This window comes from Schistocerca nitens, chromosome 8, assembly GCF_023898315.1.
Source record: "Schistocerca nitens isolate TAMUIC-IGC-003100 chromosome 8, iqSchNite1.1, whole genome shotgun sequence".
NCBI classification, from domain to species: Eukaryota; Metazoa; Arthropoda; class Insecta; order Orthoptera; family Acrididae; genus Schistocerca; species Schistocerca nitens.
In genome coordinates this window covers 601,909,385-601,930,111 of record NC_064621.1, presented here as the reverse complement: position 1 = coordinate 601,930,111, position 20,727 = coordinate 601,909,385, and the positions used below count along the sequence as shown (strand labels likewise).

The 20,727-nt window shown below is 46.7% G+C and overlaps 1 protein-coding gene across 1 annotated transcript in view; it reads right to left on the bottom strand.

The window, feature by feature from the left end:
- The window catches only part of LOC126199044 (toll-interacting protein-like), a 65,871-nt gene that overhangs the window by 30,753 nt on the left and 14,391 nt on the right, over positions 1-20,727 (bottom strand). The window contains exon 3 of the mRNA XM_049935749.1: positions 2,132-2,265. Within this exon, the coding sequence (XP_049791706.1) occupies positions 2,132-2,265 (134 nt within the window). The remainder of the gene's footprint in view (positions 1-2,131; positions 2,266-20,727) is intronic.

Sequence of the window (20,727 nt, the reverse complement as noted above, 5' to 3'; positions counted from 1 at the left end):
ACAGTGTTCACTAAGTTATCGTTGGCTTCCTGTTGTTGTTGAAACCATCCACAGAATTGCATCTGCTGATGGCGATCTGTGGGATGCAGCTGTTGCGTGAAAGCATAGTGATAGGGGTGCAGCCCATGCTCATGCAGCACATTAACAACCATGCTTTATGAGACACACAGCTACCTTGCTTTGCTACATGTACTTCTCTAAGGTTCTTAGTGTGTGACCTCCAGAATACCTTCCTCAGTATCTGGAGTACAGCGAGTCTGCGATGGTGGAAGGAGAGAACCTGACTCCTGAATTCGCAGCTCCAAATGAAGAAACACAACTGGATGGTGTCAATGAGGATATCTAGGAGCATATTAACGAGCAGCAACATCACACCAGTTATTATATGCACCAAGGACCAGAAGCATATCCACATATTTGCCGTTTGTGTACGCCATACATTTGCCACACTGGTTTAGAGGTTTTCAATGAGAAAATTCAATATGTGTACAATGGAGACTGTCACTGGTGCCTTACTCCGCTCACAACTAGTCCCTGTCTGGCGGACAGCGCATACAGTATAAACACGCTATCAGTCCTGCACACTGTTCCACCTAGTGTGCATTATCCCTCTGACAGATATTGTTCTGCTTGATTCATCCTGACACTGCTAATTGTGAAATGTTCAGTATCTAATTACACTGTTTGTCTAACGGTAATAGATGTGATACTTCCACAATCCCATCAATAGAGTAATAATAATAATAATAATAATAATAATAATAATGCATTGAGATATGTACTTAACAGCACACGGTTACCAGACTCAACGTTGAAAGGCATATTTAGTGGAATCATGGTGATAACACATACAAATAGTAACCAAGTTTGGACATTATTCTCAAAGAACGTTACTAGTCCTATTGGTAATGTAAGGCCCTAATGAAATGTAATGGACCTGAATGACAAGAATAACAGTTGGTACTAATATACAGGACCATTAAGGAGGGTACAAAGAAAACAGGTTTTGCATCTAATAGATGAAGTGGTGCAAATAAATTCATGCCCACGACGTGGAAAGGGCTTCTTTCAAAGTTGAACAAACTTCCATTTCTACGATTGTAGTATGTAAGTGCAAATGTTTTGTAGGGGATCTTCTGCAATCGCTGTTGACGACTAAGATGCCAGATGCTTTACCACCTGGACTACATTTACCAAATAAACATTTGCCTCAACCCAGGATCGAACCATGAATCTCCTCCATGCTAACTGAAAACTCTATCCACCGCACCAACTGTACGGCACTACTAATGTTTGCTGACAGAGGTAGTTACCATACATGAGGTTATAGTGTTGCCAGATTGCCACCCATTAACATCCTTTTTCTGCCAGATATACTTGCCTGCCGAAATTTTGTGAGAAACTTGGTTCCTCAAAAACATGTGTGTATTCCATTTGTTTAAATGGTTTTTTGTTTGCTTTAGAGGGAATAAATAGCACACTCCATCTGTTTAAACTGTTTCAAAATGCTATCATTTTTATCAGTCATTGCCACAAAACCAATCACCACAGATGCCAGAGCTTTCTCCTCCTCCTGAGACAATATTTTTAGAGCCATACATAAATGAACCTGGTGCATGTATTAGGAACAAGAAACATGCTGTGGACTGTCCTATGTAATAAATAAACTTGGAATACAATTTTGCAAGTCTTTTTTTCCATGTCATGGGACATTTTAATTGACATTGCAAATATATGTGTGGTTACAATGGAGATCATAATTAGGATTTGTCTGACATTCACAAACACCTGTGTAACACTTGCATTCTTTTCACTGTCTTATTGCCATGGGCTTCTGTCAACATGTGCAGGGCATCTGGTTGTGACTGCCAAACACCATACAGAATCTGGCTTCCCTACATTGTCTAATGGATGAACTGTACCACAAAAACAACCAAATACTGTTTTGATTATGGTGTCACTACTTCAACTGATTACAGCTACAAACCACTCCCACCCCATGTATGCAGCCTCTGCTGGTGACTGACAACTGCCAGCAATCAACCTGCCATTAATTTCAGGAACTTTCTGACACCATTCCATTATTTAGACAGCACTGCAGCTGTAAAATAGTAAATACCAATATACATACCACTGTATAACTTTATTCCATCTTGGATTTTTGCCACCATTGGGATCAGTGTGTGTTTCATACACACAGTGGCCAACTCTTAGCCTCACATAAGGATCCATGCGAGTCATTCCATAATTTTTAACTAATTTTGCCTGGAACACAGACACAATGAAGTCATTAAAGTCTATCAAAAAGCAGGTCTTATAAATATGAAAATCCACAACTAACTAATGTTAGAAGTTGACCTTATGCTCTGTAATGAAACTACAAAGGGAATGTGCTAAGTTCACAAAATGACTATTGCAAGTGACTGATCAATGACAATGACACTAAGTTTCCACTAATAACTTAATGCAAATTTTCACTAGCCTTTGTGTGAAAAACAAGCTGTTTCTTGGATGTACTAGATCCAGTCAACAAAAAATACCACTTCGTAATTGTTTCATCCAGAACTACAACAAAAATCATACATGTCATTTTATATGTGATATGACTGGCCAACAGATTGTTCACAATATGTTCAGGTATACTCATATCAGTTGTTAGAGCAATCTTCGCATCTACAGATATTATACCTAGAAGAAGGCACTTTCACTAAAAAGTCTAAAAACTCATATGAATGAAATTTCTATTTCCAAAACAATGAAGAAAATATTATAAATTCCTTCCTTTATTTCACTCGTAGCTGGAAACAGAGGGGCACTACAAAAAGTTTTAGTTTCAATTAGAAACAAATCAATTTCATCAAACATATGTTGTCATCACAGTGTCATTGCAAAAAATAACTACATGCAAATCAATAATAGTACAGCTATGTAGATAATAGTCAACTTGGTTGAATGGTGTAAATGTACTATTTCCTAGGGATTACAGAAGCGACCGATTCCACCCGTCTGCTTTGACCCATGATGTCTCACCAGTAAGTATGGCAGAAATGATCATTCTCAATGTCTCCAATATGGCACCTATGACGTTATTACATAAACAGGACAACAAACATGAAAATACATATAAAACCAACAAACACATCTCCCTCCAAAAATATAATCAAACTAACAGGACCAGCGCGGGAAATTGGAGGTTTCTGGGTGGGGACAAACTAAATATAAACACACACACACACACACACACACACACACAATCCCAAACCACACAAAATGACGACAAAAATGCCACCAAATTCCCAAATTCCGCTACACTTACAATATGGACAGGATCGGCAACTTCCCTTCATCTACATAGCTCAATCGGAATTGTTGATACCACAAAATAAAAACCAAACACTCCAAACATTACAATCACACCACAACTATTGATACCACAAAACCAACACCTAAAACAACAAAAATTGCAATCTGACACTTCACTTGACCTGTATAGGTCAACAGCAGCTCCTCCTCTTTCTTTTAGTGTTCAACCCTGAGGTTGGTTTGCAGCAGAGCACCATTCCTCTCTTCTGTCTGCCTTCCTCTTCATTTCCACATAAGTCTTACATCCAACGTCATTCATGATCTGTTGCATGTATGATATCCTTGGTCGCCCCCGCCGATTCCTTCCCTCCTTCTGCTATTGTTCCAATGATGATGAGTCGTAGGATGCACCCTACAAGTTTGTCTCTTCTTGTTTTGATGTACCTTCACAGAGATCTGGTTTCCTGTACTCTTTTAAGCACCTCTTCATTTGTTACTTTGTCTCTCCAGCTGATCATCATCATCCTTCTATAGCACCACATCTCCAGGGCCTCTAGCCGTCTTCTCTCTTCTCTTCCAACTGTCCAAGTTTCACATCCGTATAGGGTGACACTCCAAACAAAACCTTTCATGATACGTTTCCTTACTTTCAGTCCGATGTTGTTGCTGGTGAGTAAGTTCCTTCTCTGATTAAATGCAATTTTGGCCTTTTGTATTCTGGTCACAATTTATTTCCAGCTTCTACCATCTCTTGTGATTTGGCTTCCCAGGTAAGTAAATTCCTCTATCACTTTCCAGCTTCTCTCTTCCAATTCTCATTCTCAGAGTTTCATATTCTGCTCCTGTACTGCATACCATCACTTTAGTCTTTTTCTTGTTTATTTTCATTCCATACTGATTGGATTGAATTTTTCAATTGTTCTGAGGACTTCCTCTAGATCTTCTTTTGTCTCCGTGACTATAGCAATATCATCTGCATAACATAGCATGTCTATGTTCTGCCCATTAATTTTGATCCCCACCTCAATAGTTTCTTGAACTTGGTCTATAGCTTCCTGAATGTAAGCATTGAATATAAGAGGACAGAGAGCACATCCTTGTCTTACCCCTTTTTTAATATTTGCTTCTTGTTCATGGTGACAGTTCCTAATCACTGCCACCTCATTCTTATAGAAACTGAGTATCACAGAGATGTCTTTGTACTTTATTCCATTTTTCCCTCAGCACTCTGAACATCTCTTGCCAGATAACGTTATCAAATGCCTTTTCCATGTCTACAAAGGCAATATAAGTTGGTTTATTTTTCTGTAATTGATTTTCGATAACGAGTCTCAGTGACAGAATCACCTCTCTTGTTCCCAATCCCTTTCTGAAACCAAACTGATCTTCACTCAGCATATCCTCCACCTTCTCTTCAGAACTATTTTTATGAGAATTTTTGAAGCATGTGATATTATGCTTAGAGTTCGGTACTGTTCGCATTTTGTAGCTGCTGCCTTCTTTGATATAGGAACAATGATACATTTCTGGAAGTCTGTCGGTATCTCTCCTATGTTATAGATGGAACTAATAAGTTTAAGCAGCATCATTTTTATGCTGTCACCAGCATTCTTTATTAATTCTGCAAAGATGTCATCAATACCTGTTGCTTTGTTGTCCCATAGTTCTTTTATAGCTCTGTCAAATTCTTCTTGCAGAATGTCATCTCCCTTGTCATTTTCGTCTACTTGCTCTTCTCTTCCTATTACTTCCTCCGAAAGAGGTGTTCTGGCATACAACTCCTCTATGTATTCTTTCCACCTCTTCACCATGTCTTCACCAAACAGCATTTTCCCCTCTTTATTTTCTATTGTGCCTGAGAGTGTCGTTTTACATTTGTTAAAAAATTGATTAGCTGTTCTGTAGGCTAAATCAGTTCTTCCATTTTGTATATTTTCTTCCACTTCTCTGCACATTTATTCAAGAAAATTTTCTTTTGCTTTCCTAGCTTCTCTATTAACTAAATTCCTTAGTCTTCTGTATTCAGATTTTCCTTGTTCATCAGTTGCATTTTTGTGTAATCTCCTGTTTTCTATAAACTCAATAATATCTGCTGTAATCCATTTGCTCTTGTTTTTGGGTTCAGTTCTTCCAACTATCTTTTCTGCTGCTTTGTATATACCAGATTTAATTTGATCCCAGTCTTCATTTACTCCACCATGTTGAAAATTCTTAGCTAATTTATCTGTTTCATGAGCATAGCACTTTGCCAGTCCCTCAGTTTTCAGTTTTTCTAGTTCCCATTTAAGTTTTACTGGCTGCTTCTTCAAACGTTTGAATCTCAGTGAACTTTTCACCAAGACCAGGTTATGATCACTGCCTGTGTCTGCAGATGGATCTCCCTTGACACGTGAACCATAGTTTTTCCTAAGAATTATTCCAACTCCTCCCATCCCTGGTCTACCTTGGTCAGTTCCAGTGTGAGTGACTCTGTATTCTCCAGACCAGAAATCACCTGGCTGGGGCCATCTCATCTCCGATATGCCTAGGATATCGATTTCCAGTCATTCAATTTCAAGTTTTACATTTTCTAGTTTGCTACACTGAAGCAGTGTTCTCACATTCCAAGTGGCTGTGTTAAAATTGGGATTCTTTTCCTTCACATAGTCTGTATCTTTTGCAGTCCCCACCCAGAGATCCGATTGGGGGACTATTTTATCTCCGGAAAATTTTACAGATGATACTGACATGGTTTAATGCTGATACTTGGGATAACCATAGTTCTTTAATGTGGTGGTTTCCCATTGTCTTCCACATCCTATGCCGTTGACCATCAGCTGGTTCTTCCACCTTTGGAAATAATTTCTCATTTACAGGGCAAGAGGGTGCCCTGTCCAGCAAATACTGGGGTGATGACTTACCTCGGTCACCCCTCGGTCCCTGTCTACATTAGCCATCACATGAAGTGATGTTGCTCACACTCTACCACGTGGAGGTGTAGATCATGAGCTCACAATACCAAAACACACATAGCTATGACACATTGCAATCCGACACTTCCCTTGAGCTATACAGGTCACAACAGCAGCTCACGATACCAAAACACACACAGCTACGAGGACAAATTGGAATCGGTCACTTCCCATGACCTATATAGCTAAAGTACAACTGACGATACCAAAAAAATTGAAATCGAGTCTGTCTCCTAAGATACATAAATCAACCACAAATGCTGATACCAAAACATCAACCATCAACACATGCAGTAAATAACACTGACCCAACAACACATAAAAACCCCAGCAAACATCATAACTCATGAACAATAGACCCAAAAAACGACTACTTACCACAAAAAAGTTCCGGTACTACACACTAAGTCAGCCACCCCAATGACACACACACACACACACACACACACACACACACACACACACACACACACAACTCGCATATTCTGCTTGCATACGCCGCATTTCACTATCTCCACCACAAGCCCAAAAAGTTTCGGAAACTTGATGACAGACAACATATCGTTTCCCATTTCAGCCCGAGGATGCAAACTATTAAACTTAGAAATCATATCCATACCTAACAAAAGAAGCCACAAACTGGATTAAACTACTTGCCGCGTGACAAACAGCAAACCAATAACATTAAACGACACCACAATAACATAAACACAACGGAAACTTAATTCTTAACTCAACGAAACTAATTTCTGTTCTTCTATAACAGTCAAAACCGATAAATGCACACTTAAAGCACAGACACCCAAATGAACCCAATACACCACATACCACACGGCCCATACATCCACCACCAGAGGACACCACCAAGCGCAACAAGACGGCATCTACAAACACAACACACTCATAAACTAAACTCAGCACCGTCATGACATCACACACCAGAACATCCTTATGTCACGGGTCAAAGCCGATGGGTGGGATCGGACACCTCCGTTGACCCGTTTCCCGACCCTACTGTGATGGGAGAGTACTTCCGAGTCAAACTTAGAAAAAGGTGCTCAGTAGTTACCTACCCAAAGTCTCTGTTTTCATAGAATGGATTAAACACAAATTTAGATACGGATTAAAATAATTAACAGTGACTGATAAATGTTGTTTTGCCCTTTACAGGAAATAACTGCAACCCCACCCTGATCATGATCTGGCCCAGATCCTGAAAGGATGACACCGAGTACTGTGTGTGTGTAGTAGGCTTTGTGCATTCCATCATAGGTTGGTTTGTGGGATTAAAGGGACCAGACTGCTACGGTCATCGGTCCCTTTTTCCAAAAAAACTAAAACCACCCAAAGGGAATAAAAAACGAACAGCAGGAAAGACGGCAGACGACACAGGACAAGAAGGACTCAGACAGAGATCAGACGAAACAAATTAAAATCACACAGAGTGTGAGGGTGGTTGGCCAACCATAGAGATAAAAAAGGAAAATCCAACCACCGAGAACACATTAAAAACTCAGTTTAAAAACCGTAGGCCAAAGGCCAGAATCAATACAAAAAAATAAAACATAAACACTCAGATTAAATGATAAAAACCCCCTGCCCGAATAAAACACAAAACTAAGCCACCCATAGCAGGGTCATCAGTTAAAAGGGCAGGGAGCGTATCAGGCAGCACTAATGTCTGCCTGAGCACAGCTAAAAGGCGACACTCCAACAAAATGTGGGCCACAGAGAAAACGGAGCCGCAGCGACATAGAGGTGGGCCCTCACGGCGCAATAAGTGGCCGTGCGTCAGCCGAGTGTGCCCAATGCGCAGCCGGCAGAGGACAACAGACTCCTGGTGGGAGACTCGCATGGACGACCGCCACACAGTCGTCGTCGCCTTGATAGGGTGAAGTTAGTTTGGCATGGGCAGGTTGCGCCATTCAGTGTCCCATAGGTCGAACATTTTGCGGCATAAGATTGCCCGCAAATCAGTAGCTGGGAGGCCAATGTCCAGAGATGGTTTACTAGTGGCCTCTTTCGCCAGGCGGTCTACATATTCATTGCCGGGTATCCCAACATGGCCAGGGGTCCACACAAAGACCACAGAGCGGCCGCAACGGGCAAGAGTATGCAGGGACTCCTGGATAGCCATCACCAGACGAGAACGAGGGAAACACTGGTCGAGAGCTTGTAAACCGCTCAGAGAATCGCTACAGATCATGAAGGACTCACCTGAGCAGGAGCGGATATACTCTAGGGCTCAAAAGATGGCGACCAGCTCAGCAGTGTAAACGCTGCAGCCAGCCGGCAAGGAACGTTGTTCGGAATGGTCCCCTAGAGTTAGCGCATAACCGACATGACCAGCAACCATCGAACCGTCAATGTAAACAATGCCAGAGCCCTGATATGTTGCGAGGATGGAAAGAAAGCGGCGGCAGAAGGCCTCCAGAGCGACTAAGTCCTTCGGGCCCTGTGCCAATTCCAGCTGAAGGCGAGGGCAAGGCACACACCACGGGGGTGAACGCAGAAGTGCCCGGAAAGGAGGCGGAAGAGGTCAAGCCCCAAGCCCGGAGATAAGCTTTCGCACGTGGACCGCGATCGTACATCCAGCCCTGGGACGACGTTCTGGAAGATGGACGTGCAACTGTGGGAATAGTAGCCAATAGTTAGGATGCCCGGGCAAGCTGAAAACATGGGCAGCATAAGCGGCCAGCAAATGTTGGCGCCGTAACCGCAGTGGAGGGACACCTGCCTCCACTAGTATGCTGTCCACAGGGCTGGTACGGAAAGCACCAGTGGCAAGGCGTATTCCGCTGTGGAGGATTGGGTTCAGCACCCGCAACACAGATGAGGATGCTGAGCCATAAGCCAGGCTCCCATAATCCAGATGGGACTGGATTAACGCCTGGTAGAGCCGTAACAGGGAGATCGGTCGGCGCCCCACCTGGTGTGGCTCAAGCATCGCAGAGCATTAAGATGCCGCCAACACTTCTGTTTAAGCTGCCGAATATGAGGCAGCCAAGTCAACCAGGCATCAAAAACCACACCCAAAAACCTAAGCGACTCTACCACAGTAAGAACTTCGCCGTCAAGATAAAGCCGCGGCTCCGGGTGAACAGTGCGTCGCTAGCAGAAATGCATAACGCAGGTCTTGGCTGCCGAAAACTGGAACCCACGAGCTACAGCCCAAGACTGCGCCTTACAGATAGCGCCCTGTAGCTGACGTTCAGCAGCTGCAATGCCAATAGAGCTATAGTAAAGACAGAAGTCGTCAGTATACAAGGACGCTGAGACAGACGTTCCCACCGCCGCAGCGAGCCCGTTAATGGCTATTAAAAACAGGCAGACACTTAAAACAGATCCCTGTGGCACACCGTTCTCCTGGACTCGGGAGGAACTATGGGAGGCCGCGACTTGCACACGGAAGGTACGACACGACAGACAATTTCGGATAAAGATCGACAGAGGGCCCCAAAGACCCCATCCATGAAGCGTAGAAAGGATGTGATGACGACATGTCGTATCGTACGCCTTCCGCATGTCGAAAAAGACAGCAACCAGGTGCTGATGGCAGGCAAAGGCAGTACGGGTGGCTGGCTCCAGGCTCACCAGATTGTCGGTGGCGGAGCGGCCTTTACGGAACCCACCCTGAGATGGAGCCAGAAGGCCCCGAGACTCCAGTACCCAATTCAAGTGCTGGCTCACCATCCGTTCAAGCAACTTGCAAAGAACGTTGGTGAGGCTAATGGGACGGTAGCTGTCCACCTCCTAAGGGTGCTTGCCAGGTTTCAGAATGGGGATAAAAATACTTTCCCGCCATTGCGACGGAAACTCACCCTCGACCCAGAGACGGCTGTAAAGGTCGAGGAGCCGTCGCTAGCAGTCAGCTGAAAAGCGTTTCAGATCTGACAGTGGATGCGATCTGGCTCAGGAGAGGTATCAGGGCAAGCGGCTAGGGCACTGCGAAATTCCCACTCACTGAATGGTACATTGTACGATTCTGGATGGTGGGTGCGAAACGAAAGGCTCCGGCGTTCCATCCGCTCTTTAATGGAGCGGAAGGCCAGGGGGTAATTGGCAGAAGCGGAATTCAGAGCAAAATGCTCTGCCAAGCGGTTTGCAATGACGTCGGAGTCAGTACAAATTGCTCCATTCAGTGAAAGCGCTGGGACACAGACAGGGGTTCGATAGCCATAGAGGCGTTGAATCTTGGCCCAGACCTGCGATGAAGAGACATGGAGGCCGGTGGTAGAAACATACCACTCCCAGCAATCCTGCTTGCGTTGGCGGATAAGGCGGCGCGCTCGCGCACGCAGCTGTTTGAAGGCGATAAGGTGTTCGATGGAGGGATGTCGCTTGTGACGCTGGAATGCCCGCCGGCGATCTTTAATCGCTTCAGCGATCTCAGGCGACCACCAAGGCACAGTCCGCCGCTGAGGGGACCCAGAAGAACGGGGAATGGCAGATTTGGCGGCAATAACGATGCCGGTAGTGACCGATTGAACCACCGCATCAATGCCATCATTAGAGAGAGGCTCAATAGCGGCAGTGGAGGAAAACAAGTCCCAGTCAGCCTTATTCATAGCCCACCTGCAAGGGCGCAGAGAAGACTGATGCTGTGGCAGTGACAGAAAGATCGGAAAGTGGTCACTACCACACAGGTAGTCATGCACTCTCCATTGGACAGACGGTAAGATCAAAAGGTCGACGGCGGAGTACGTGCCATGCGCCACGCTGAAGTGTATGAAGGAACCATCATTTAAAAGCGAAAGATCGAGCTGTGCCAATAAATGCTCAATGGTGGCGCCTCGACCTGTCGCCACCGACCCACCCCACAGAGGGTTATGGGCGTTGAAGTCGCCCAGTAACAAGAAAGGTGGCGGCAATTGGGCTATCAGCGCAGCCAGGACATGCTGCGCAACATCACCATCCGGTGGAAGGTAAAGACTGCAGACAGTAACAGCCTGTGGCATCCACACCCGAACAGCGACAGCCTCTAAATGTGTTTGTAGAGGGACAGACTCGCTGTGAAGAGAGTTAAGGACATATATGCAGACGCCACCAGACACCCTTTCATAAGCTGCCCGGTTCTTATAACAACCCCGATAGCCACGGAGGGCGGGGGTTCGCATTGCTGGAAACCAAGTTTCCTGAATAGTAATGCAGAAGAAAGGGTGAAGGCTGATAAGTTGTCGGAGCTCAGCTAGATGGTGGAAGAAATCGCTGCAGTTTCACTGGAGGATGGTATTGTCCATGGCTGAGAAAGGCATGAAGGGACTGGGGAGGCCGTTTACGCTGTGTGTTCACTCGCTGCCACCGTTTCAGGACCCGTGCGAGTGCTGAGGGACTGGCGAGATCAAGGTCCTCAGCGGACGCCAGGATCTCGACCTCATCCTCAGACGCAGAGCTCGAAGGTTGCAGTGGGGTCGGTGCCACCACAAGTTCTTTGGCCTTAGAGGTCTTTTGCTTGGACTTCTCTCGCTGAACCTTGGGTTTCACTGGCTGGGAAGGCTTCACCGATTCAGTCTCCAGGGCGGAGGAGGATCGCAAAGCCCTACGACCAGCCGCTGGTGGGGACTTATGCCACTATCAGGCGTCATCCTTCCCGCTGGTGGAAGCCTGGGAAGGGAGGGACCCAAGGGAACCCTTACGGGCGAGAGTAGCCGAAGAAGTTAGACGCTTCTCCGGCCGAGAAGCGGGGACGGACGTCCCTGATGGGCAGGAGGATGTTGCTCCTGAGGTAGGTGCAACCGGATGGATGGAGCCCCCCACGGGCAAGGGGGCAGGAGGAGTTGTACTGCTCATCGAGCTGGCTGGAGGTCTCGAAACTGATGGGGCTAGCACAGTTGTTGTAGCAGCTGCGTAAGAATATGTCATTCGCACAGGATGTAGTCTGTCATATTTCCTTTTGGCCTCAGTATAGGTCAGCCGGTCCTGCAGTCAGGCAAGCAAGGTGAATGATGCTCTCCGCCGTTGACACAGATGGGAGGCGGGGCACATGGAGTATTGGGATGTGATGGGTGTCCACAATCTCGACATGTGAGGCTGGAAGTGCAGCGGGAAGACATATGGCCGAACTTCCAACACTTAAAGCACTGCATCGGGGGAGGGATATAGGGCTTGACATCACAACGGTAGACCATCACCTTGACCTTCTCCGGTAATGTATCACCCTTGAAGGCCAAGATGAAGGCACCGGTAGTAACCTGATTGTCCCTCAGACCCCAATGAACGCGCTGGATGAAATGAACACCTCTACGCTCTAAGTTGGCGCGCAGCTCGTCATCAGACTGCAAAAGTAGGTCCCTATGGAAGATAACACCATGGACCATATTTAAACTCTTATGTGGTGTGATGGTAACATTAACATCCCCCAACTTGTCACAAGCAAGTAACCTGCGTGACTGGGCGGAGGATGCCGTTTGTATCAGTACTGACCCAGAGCGCATTTTGGACAAGCTCTCCACCTCCCCAAACTTGTCCTCTAAATGCTCGACGAAAAACTGAGGCTTTATGGATAGAAAAGACTGCCCATCAGCTCTCGTGCAAACTAAGAATCGGGGCGAATAACTGTTACCTCCATCCTAAGACTTACGCTCCTCCCACGGCGTGGCCAGGGAGGGGAACGTTTTCGGATCGCACTTCTGAGCATTAAATTGAGCCCGAGAACACTTAGAGACTGCTGGCGGCTGGCCGCCAGCGAGAGATGATGTACCATGCTTCATTGCGGGTCGTCTGCCCTGATGCCACCTACTCCGACCAAGGGCCCTCCCCACGGGCGCCACCCAGCCACAGCAATAGCCACCTGGCAAGATGGCCATTGCCAGGAGTCCTGATGCCCCAGGGAGACGGGCATCTACTCCTTGGCATACGTGGGGAGTTAACGGCGCAGGCATCAGTAGAGCGATCCCTGTGTTGTCAGGGGATGCACAACCAACAGGGTACATGGCAGCCCCACTACAACGGACTGGCTACCATGCTGGATGTTAGGTGACAAGTGGTCCATGGTCATCGTCAGTGCAGAAAGTGGCACTACACAGCGCAAGGTGGAAAGTACACGCATGAACGTATCCATGCCCAAGAGATGGAGAGCGGGCAGGACTGCAATGCAACGACGAATAAGCTGGCGAAAGTTCTCAACGCAAAATGGACACAACGCACCAAGTAAGGCGCCCTTCCCCAATTGGCTCGCTCTTCGGAAGAATTTAGAAAGATGGAGGTCAAACCTGAGAGGGGACCATCACATAAGGCCGAAATGTTTGAGACTCCTTTTAGTCGCCTCTTACGACAGGCAGGAATACCACGGGCCTATTCTTACCCCCGAACCCACAGAGGGCCATTCCATCATAGTGTGCATTATGTGGCAATCTGCTATACTTTTAACACTCACCCTTTTTTACAAAGGGAATGTCTGCAAAGATAACATATACAGTGAATAAAAAGTCAATGGCAGACCATTTTTTTAATCACTAATAAATCCCATTTTACCTAGCATTTTAGAAGGTAGGAAGGAAAGGAAGGGGGTTGAGGGAAGGGCTATAGTTTTAAGTCTTCAATTTTTTTTCCTTTCTTCAAATACAGATGTGACTGCACAAATTTTGTGAGACACTATCCTTGAAACGTTTTTTCCCCCTTCAAATTTAATAGGTGGAGATTTCACGATGACAGGAGCTAACGGAGGTCCCAGCAGAGGGCTATGATCTGCATTCCACTGATAATCTCACCCAAGAGTGGGTGTCAGGGTGCTGATGCTCTTCATATGCGAAAAGAATGTGATAAGTTGGATGACAACGAAGTCACTGGATGGTGATTGCCTATGTGGGCAACAGCTGGTACCTACAGTCCCATCGAGACAAGACCAGGGTCCAGTAACTACAAAGACTAGCAAGATCCACATTATAAGAGGTGCGGCAAGGAAGCAGAGAGCATTCAGTTACCACGTGCATCTTGTCATTAGTTGATGAATAGGGAGCCGTCATGTCAGTTTGTTTTAATAAAGAGGCTGCCAAAATATTGGACTGTGCAACAATGTCAAAGCACTGGGTAGCCAAATAGAGTTCTGGGGGCAGGGTGGACTGAGACGACGACAGAAATGCATAACCTGCATTTTTGCAGGAGAGACTCAAAGCATAGGAAAGGGTCCAAGCAGAGGCCCTCGAATGGTGCCTTGGAATTGGCATTCAGGTTTGTTTTGTTTCGCTTTAGGGCGCAAAAAATAACTGTGGTCATACGCGCCCAAGTCAAAACTGTAGAACACGAACACGTAGAGGAGTTAAACGACTATATGTCAGTACCAATGGGCAGAATAGGAGACAGCTACAAACAGGCATGTGGAAAAAGGGCTAAAAAAGACATCAAACAGAAATGGAGGTCCGAAACTAAAAATTAAATGGCCTTTGCCATATTGCTTCGGCAAATGAAAAGTAAAACATTGTTGATAGCCCACTCGTCATTCACTAAAATGACTCATAAATCAGACGGCAAACCCAAGCTGGAATGTAAATTGTTAAACAAAGGGCATTCCAGCAGGAGGTGGCGGACAGTTAAAATTGGGGGGGAGGGGGGTAGTGCCACTTAACAAATGACAATGGCTAAAAAGGCAGTGCCCAATACACAGCTGAGTTAAAATAATCTCCTCCTAATAGGAGGGCCGAGAGGAGGTTGTCCAAGGTGCTGGGAGAGCCTTAATAAGCCGAAGCTTATTCTTGCAAAGGGAGGACCATTGGCGATGCCAACGGGACACCACCTCCTGACAGATGGCAATGCAGAGATCATCAGAGGGATTATAGGTACTTGCAGCTGAAGTACGAGGACTGCAGCCTTGGCAGCAGCGTCAGCAGCCTCATTTCCTGGCAGACCGACATGACCAGGGAGCCACAGAAACACAACACTGGCTCCACGAAGAGTGAGCAAGTGACAGTTTTCCTGGAGCCACTGCACTAAGGGATGAGCAGTCTACAGGGCACGTACACTTTAGAGGGCACTGAGGGAGTCTGAGCAGAGGACACAATTGGAAAGGCTGTGTCGCTGGATGAACTCCGCGGCTTGATACAAGGCGAAGAGCGCGGCTGTAAATACTAAGGAGTGTGCCGGAAGCCAATATCGAAAGACAAGGGTGCCAATGACGAAGGCACACCTGACCTCACGATTAGTCCGAGAGCCATCAGTGTATACAAAGGTACTATCGTGAGGTTCCATGCAAAGGTCGTGAAACTGGAGGCGATAGACCGAGGCTGGAGTAGTGCTCTTAGGAAGCAAATGAAGGCCAAGATTAACATGGGCCACTTCACGAAGCCAAGGTGGTGAAGGGTTCACACCCACTGGGAAAGTTGCAGGTAGTGTGAAGTTAAGCTGCTGTAGCAAGTGGCGAAAGCGGATTCCAGAAGGTAACAGAGAAGAGGGATGAGCCCCATTTGACAATCAGAAAAATCATCAAAGGAGAAGGCATAGGAGGGGTGGCCACACATGGCAGACAAATGGCATGCATACCTGCTGAGGAGAAAATCATGGCAGTGAAACAGTGGTAGTTCAGCAGCTTCAGCATACAGGCTCTCAACTGGGCTGGTGTAAATGGCACCCGTAGCCAAATGGATGCCGTGATGGTGGATAGTGTTGAGATGGTGTAAGAGGGATGGTCATGCAGGCGCACAACCAAAGCACCCATAGTCAAGTTTCAAACGGACAAGGGACCGGTACAAATGAAGGAGGGTGGTTCAATCAGCACCTGCTATACACTGCAGGCACGTAGGAGACTGAGGGACCGCGTACAGCGGGCTGCCAGGTAAGACACTTGGAAGGACCAAGAAAGTTTCCTATCGAACAAGAGCCCCACAAATTTCATAGTTTCAACAACCAGAAGGGCAACAGGCTCAAGATGCTGGTGGGAGAAACCATTTGTGCCACCAGAAATTCATACAGATGGTTTTGTCAGGGGAAAAGCAAAAGCCATTGTCGATGCTGCAGGAGTAAAGACGATCAACACAGCACTGAAGACGCTGCTCAATGAGACAGGTCCTTGGAGAGCTGCAATAGATGGGAAAATCGTCTACAAAAAGGGAGCTGAAGATGCCGGGCGGGAGACAGGCCATTATAGGGTTAATGGCGATAGCAAAGAGGATGACGCTCAGGATGGAGCCCTGGGGCAAATAGATTTTCCTGGATAAAGGTGTCCAACAAGTGAGAACCCATATGCACCTTGAAAACTTGGTCTTGTAAAAATTCCCTAAGAAAACAGGGCAGGCACCCACAAAAGACCCAGGTGTAAAGAGTATGGAGGATACCAGTTCTCCAGCAGGTGTCTTAGACCTTCTCCAAATTGAAAAGCACAGCCACAGTCTGGGATGTCTGCAGAAAATCATTCATGACATGGTTGGACAAAGTAACGAGATGGTCAACTGCAAAACTTGCTCGAAATCCACACTGTGCATTCATTAGTGAATGTCAAGACTCGAGCCACCACACCAGCTGGGCACGAAACATACGTTCCATCACCTTGCAAACCCAGCTGGTAAGAGAGATGTGGCGGTAGCTAGAAGGAGGGTTTTTGTCCTTACTGAGTTAGGTATGGGAATGATGGTGTCTTCACGCCAGTGTTCATGAAAAGTGCCCTCTGCCCAGATGCGGTTGTACGTGTTAAGCAGAAAGTGCTTTCCTGCAAGAGAAAGGTGCTGCAACATCTGAATGTGGATGGTGTCTAGCCCTGGGGGAGAGGATCGGGATGAACTGAGAGCATGATCTAGCTACCTGATAGTAAAGATGGCATTGTGGCACTTGCGATTCAGAGAAGAGAAGGTTATCGTGTGAGCTACCTCTGCTTATTTCCGATAGAGGAAGGCAGGGTGATAGTGGAAAGAGCTCGAAACGTCTGCAAAAATGGCGGCCCAAGGTGCTGGAGATAGCAATAGGGTCCACGAAGACATCATCAGTGACTGTCAGGCCGGAAATTGGGGAATGGATCTTGGTTGCAGAGAGCTATTGGAGGTTGGCCCACATGACAGAGGAAGGTGTGCAACTGTTAAAAGAACTAGTGAATGAAATCCAGCTAGCTCTTTTGCTATACTGAAGAACGCTACAACACTTTGCACGCATCTGTTTATATTGAACACAGTTTGCCAGCATAGTCTGGCAGTTAAAAATGTGGAAAGCACATTGACGTGTGCAAATTGCGTCATGGTACGCCTCAGTCCACCAAGGGACTGCGACACGACGTGGTGGAGAGGAAATGCAGGGGATGGAATGTCCTGCAGCAGTAAGGATAATGTTGCTGAGATATTCAATCTGGTCATGACAATAGGGGAAATCTTGTTCTTTGAAGGTCACCAGGGAGAAGTAAAACTGCCAGTCAGCCCTAGGAAGCTGCCATTTAGGCGTGCACGCAGATGGGGTAGGGGTCAGCAAACGGATAGAACACAGGAAATGGTTGCTCGAGTAGGTGTCAGGAAAAACAGACTACCCAAGACGATGGGAAAGCTGGGCAATGCACAGGGATAGGTCAAAATAGGAATAGGTGTGTGAGGAGTTGGAAGGGAAAGTGGGTGCTCCAGTGTTAAGGCAGAAGGGGTTAAGAAGGTCAGCCAAGAGGGCATCTCTCTGACAGGTCCTGGGAGAACCCCGAAGGGGATGATGTGCTTTAAGTCACAGAGTAGCCAAAATGGGGGAGGTAGCTGCCAAATAAGTTGAAGGAAGTCTGATATGGTGACAGCAAATGATGGAGGGACATACATAGTACAGAGGGAAAATTCAGGTGGGGAAGGAAAAGGCAAACTGCCACAGCTTGAAGACTAGTAGTCAGCGAAATGGGTTGACTATGAATGTCATCCCGTATGAGCAGTATTGCGCCCCATGAGAGGGAAGGCAGACCTCAGGGGAAAGGTCAAAATGAATCAGTAAGAAATGTGAAGGCTCAAAGCAGTCATGGGGTGCAATTTCATTTCCTGAAAACAGAGTACACGGGGCCACTGCGACACTAAAAGCAGCCGTAAATCCTCATTGTGGGACCGAAGGCTGCAAACATTCCATTCAAGGAGAGTCATGATGAAGAGACGTGGGGGTGTCAACCTCAGCGGCTGCCGAGTGACAGCTGGGGAAGAGGTGCTACTACAGGGCACAGAAGCAGGAGGATCCGCCTCCATGGAGTCCACAGAGCACCTGCTTGCTTGTGCATTCGGTCTGTGGAGTCCAACACCAAAAAATGGTTGCTGGTGCAAACCGGTGATACAGAGGCTGGGCAGGCTAATGTATCAAGTGCCAACACCATTGAAGAGGAACTTCAAGGTGACGAAGGAGAAGACCATTTGCCTTTGGAGGACTTCTTTGAGCCTTCCTGGGTAGATGAAGACTGGGGTGTTGTTTAGCTGGAGGGACAGAGGAAGTCTTCACGGGAGTACTCCTCCTGTCCTTTCCAGCCTACCGGTTGTGTAGCTGGTGGTTTTGTCCCTTGAGACGAGAATTTGACAGCTTGTTGCACAGCTGGATGGGGGGATGGCGATTCTACCTTGACACTGGGGGATTTCATGACCTCAAAGCTGAATTGGAGGTTGCATGTCTGCATGGCCATGTCCTTCATGGAGCGAGAGGTAACAAGAACAGAACTAGATACCAGATGGGAGAACACAGGGTTTGCGACTAACCAGTAACTTGCGAGCAACTGCATAAGGCACCTTTTCCTTTGCCATGACCTCTTGAATAGCCCACTCATCAAGATAACACTGGACACTCCCAAGAGGCACCGGCATGGCCACCATTGCAGTTGATACAGCGGGGAGATGGAGGTGGACAGTCACCCTTGTGCGCATCCCCACCACAGGTGACTCATTTGGCTGGTTGTCAACAACACATTCTAGTGTCGTTAAAATGATGACAATGGTAGCAGCACATCACGTTCGGAATGTATGGCCAGACGGTGATAATTTCATAGCCCACTTTGATCTTGGACAGCAGCACCACTCTATCAGAGTGTGGGAGGGCACTAAGGAGGAATCTATCTTTTTCATTATATGATGGATGGCAATGACACCCTGATCAGAGAGGTAAGATTGTATTTTGGCCTCTGTTAGACTGCCGAGAAGCGTGGTGTAAATTACACCACGGAAAGAATTCAGAGTTCTGTGGGCCTCGACACGAACAGGGTAATCATGGAGAAGCAAGGCAGCAAGCAGGTGTTGTGCCTGAGAATCAGAAGTGGTCTCCAAAAGCAAAGTGCCATTCCGTAAACGAGAGCACAATCTCACAGAGCCAGCAATTGCATCTACACCTTTCTGAATAATAAACGGATTTACCATGGCGAAGGACTGACCACCTTCAGTATGTGAGATCACGAGGAACCGTGGTGCAGCGGGAAGGGTCTTACAATCATTAGCCTTGTTGCATTTACATTTTGTAGAAATTGAGTAGGAAGATGATTGACTCACCGCGAGGAAATCCCCACGATTACCAGCGTCTCCGATGGTGCGCTCCTTCCAACTGGTGGCCCCCTTCACAAGGGCGTGCACCCGCCCAAGTTGATTGTTCACACCTCAGGTCATCGCTCCCAAACACCTGACGGAGGGACCAATTGGCAGTTTGGTAACGTTACAGCTCAGGTAATCACCCCTCCCTGGGCCTAGCCTGTACCAGGGGGTACGTGCGAACCTCATCTGTCGACCCACGGCTGGGAATTACGCGTTACCCAGTCACCTGTTATGCATCACACGTGTGGGCTGGCCTTTAGGAGTGCACAGGAAGGAAGAGGCAAAAAAAGAGGATCCTCAAATGCCGAAGCGGAGGAACGAGAGGAAAAGGGAAACAAAGAACAGAAAATGGAGCAAAAAAGGTAGGCGAGACTGTTCGCATGTCAGCGACAGAATGCAGAACATTCCCAAGAATACCCCAGACATGTTCCCCAAGGGAGGAGAAAAAGAATAGCAAGAGGATAGGCATTCAGCACGGAAAGAAAAAAATGCTGCAAGGGCTGGGGGCCGATGGTAGCCAAGCATCAACCCGCCAAAGAGTGGCAACCCGCCACGGGAGTGGGGGGGCACCTTGCACACAACACACCAACAGAGGGACATGAGAACCCTGAGGTTCAACAATCCAACACAATCAGCAGCTACCATCCTCTCAAGCAGTTTGCAGAGCATGCTGAGGAGGCTAATCTATCAGCAGTTGTTCATACACATTGGGTTTTCACCTGGCTTAAGGACTGTAATGATAACACTCTCACCATTGCAAAGAGAAGACAGCTTCAAGCCAAATATAGTTGAAGAAACTGAGTAGATATAACATTTTGAATCGTATTCAGATGTTTGATCATCTGATTAAAAAGGGAATCATGGCCAGGGGCTACATCATGAGATGAGACAAGCCTGAAGCAGTTCCCAGTCCGTGAAAAGTTTATTAGATAATTTGGCTTGGCAGAGCGGTATTGGAGGGTGTTGAAACATAGGCAGATGTCTTTAACTTGTCGTTTCTGCATTAGAAAGGTAGATGGATAAGAACGACACATCGATGC